Raw genomic sequence first — 2,387 nt, forward strand, 5'->3', positions numbered from 1 at the left:
GGAACTCACTTTGTAGACCAGGCTGGCCTCGAACTCAGAAATCCGCCTGCCTCTGCCTCCCGAGTGCTGGGATTAAAGGCGTGCGCCACCACGCCCGGCAAGCCCGGCTATTTTTACATGGGTTCTAGGGATTGAAACTAGGTGATTGAAAGGCAAATAGTTTACCGACTGAGCCATCTCCGCAGCCAGGGTTCAGAAGATTGCTGAACCCGGGTTCTAGAAGCATCGCACAAGCAGTTGCAAATGTGTAATTTGAAGGAAAGGTGGGATTTATTGGGTCAGCACAAGCTTGGGCTGCAAGGTCTATCCCTGGAAACCCCGAAGTGGAGACGGGCGGAACGTGAGGCTAGACCTTCTTGCCAAGCTTGTGAGGAGACGTGCCCGCCTCCATGCGTGTTACTCGGGTTTCCAGGTGAGAGTGGCTGTTTCCTTTTTAGGACAGTACTTTAGAAAGTCCAGCTCGTGGGAACCTTGCCCCTTGTGAATAAGCAAGCAGTTGCCATATAGAGAAAGTGGGTTGGTTTGACCCTGGGCAGCTGCAGTGTGTGCCTGGACAGATGCATACATATGGCCTCACAGCAGCTTTATCCACGCCCATGACAGAAGTGGAGAGGCGGCCAGGAGAGTTTTTATGCAGTACACAGTCCTGGGCTATGGGCCTTCATTCACCAAGTCATCCCGAGGCTGGGTCCTAGGGGTAGTGACAAATACAGGAACCCTGACCTGGTCCTCAGAAGCTGCTCCTCGGCCTGGATTATATCTGCTGCCCTAGTGCCATATTCAAATCCCGAACCCTCACCCCAGTGATCTGACTTGGCAAGTGCCCTACGCAATGTCTGGCTCCTTAGGACCTAGCTAGATGGTTCACCCTCATTTGGGCTCTCAGTAACTTTCCTCTCTTGTCTCACTCCTCAGCCTGTGGCCTTGGTATGACAAGTCCTATTTCCTTTTTCCTTTGTTCTGGAGTCCTGGCGACAAGTATTCATCAGCCTATTAAAACCAAACCAAACCACACAACCACACAACAGGGCTGGAAGTAGAGCTCTGTTGGCAGAGTGCCTGTCTAGCATACATGAAGACCTGGTTAAGCCCTGGGTTTGATCCCCAGCACCGTGTAAAGCTGAGTGCAGTGTGGTACACACCTGTATTCCTAGCCTTTGGGATGTAGAAACAAAAAGATAGGGATTTAAGGTCATTCTTGACTTCCTGGGTTGTTTGGGGCTGGCCCCTAATCATGAGACAAGTTTGTCTCTATTGCAGGCTCCCAGGGCCTCCTCTGCACCAGATTCACCAGGCATACACACCAGAAATGCATATTCTAAGCCACTTCTCAGTCAAATCTGACGTAGACACTGCAGCCCACCTTGTTAGGAAGGCACGCCCATCCCTGCGGGCTCCACCTGTAAGTGTTCCGAATTACCTAGACTCCGGCAGTGACTTCCAACTGCGACATAACGTTGTCGTTTATAAAGCTCATGCTTGAGAATTGTATAATCAAGCTTTTAAAGCTTGCAAACAAATCATATTTCACATACATCTGGGACTGTGTGTTGGGCTGCGTTCACAACATCCTCAGCCTGACAGCCTCAAGGGCGGACCCACCCACTAGTGCAGACAGACGCTCGGTGGCCATCTTTGCTGTCCGGAAGGTGACTTTGCCCATGATCTTGGGTGTCTTGACTCTGTTCTTTTTTCTCTCCAAGGCCCTCTCTGTGCTTCCCAGACCGACGAGGGCCTCGTTGCCGACACTTCCTTCCCAGGTGTATGACGTGCCTGTCCAGAGGCAGGTCTTCTCAACCCTTGAGGTGAGCTTCACTCTGCAAACCCTGCCCCAGCCTGAGGCTTGGTGCCATCTTTGGGTTCTCCACGCTGTTTGCCTTTGCGGCTTCCTTCATTCTGAAGGCTGGTTCCCTCAAGATAACTGCCGGTGTTTGTGTGGGTGATGGATGGGATGTATCTGTGCTTGTACCTCTCTACCCCACCCCCATACCTTCAGCTAAGACGATGCCTTTTAAAGCATCGAGTCCGTCGTCATAATGAAGCTCATTATTATGTACCGTCATTATATGGTGATCAGAAACCCTTAGGTTGGAGAAGCAGCACCATAGATAAAGTGCTTACAGGTGTATGGAGACCTGAGTATAGATCTGCAGAACCCACACAAAACCAGACACAGTACTGAGGCTCTCCGCCCAGTGTTGCTATGGTGAAATGGGAGGTGGGGACAGGGGAATCTGCAGTAGGGCCAGGTAGCCAAAGAATCGAACAAGAAACCCTGCCTCAGACAAGGCAGAAGGTTGTGGTCCCAGCTTTACACATGGGTCCTGGTACATATACACTCATGCTTACACACCCACACCCATGAGAGAGAGAGAGAGAGAGAGAGA

At 51.2% G+C, this 2,387-nt stretch overlaps 1 protein-coding gene across 1 annotated transcript in view; it reads left to right on the top strand.

Annotated features, from left to right (window-relative positions):
* Cass4 (Cas scaffold protein family member 4) overlaps positions 1–2,387 on the top strand; it is a 39,326-nt gene that overhangs the window by 28,353 nt on the left and 8,586 nt on the right. Inside the window, exon 3 of the mRNA XM_029469096.1 lies at positions 1,704–1,805. Within this exon, the coding sequence (XP_029324956.1) occupies positions 1,704–1,805 (102 nt within the window). The remainder of the gene's footprint in view (positions 1–1,703; positions 1,806–2,387) is intronic.

The sequence above is a fragment of the Mus caroli genome, chromosome 2, assembly GCF_900094665.2.
Source record: "Mus caroli chromosome 2, CAROLI_EIJ_v1.1, whole genome shotgun sequence".
Taxonomy (NCBI): domain Eukaryota; kingdom Metazoa; phylum Chordata; class Mammalia; order Rodentia; family Muridae; genus Mus; species Mus caroli.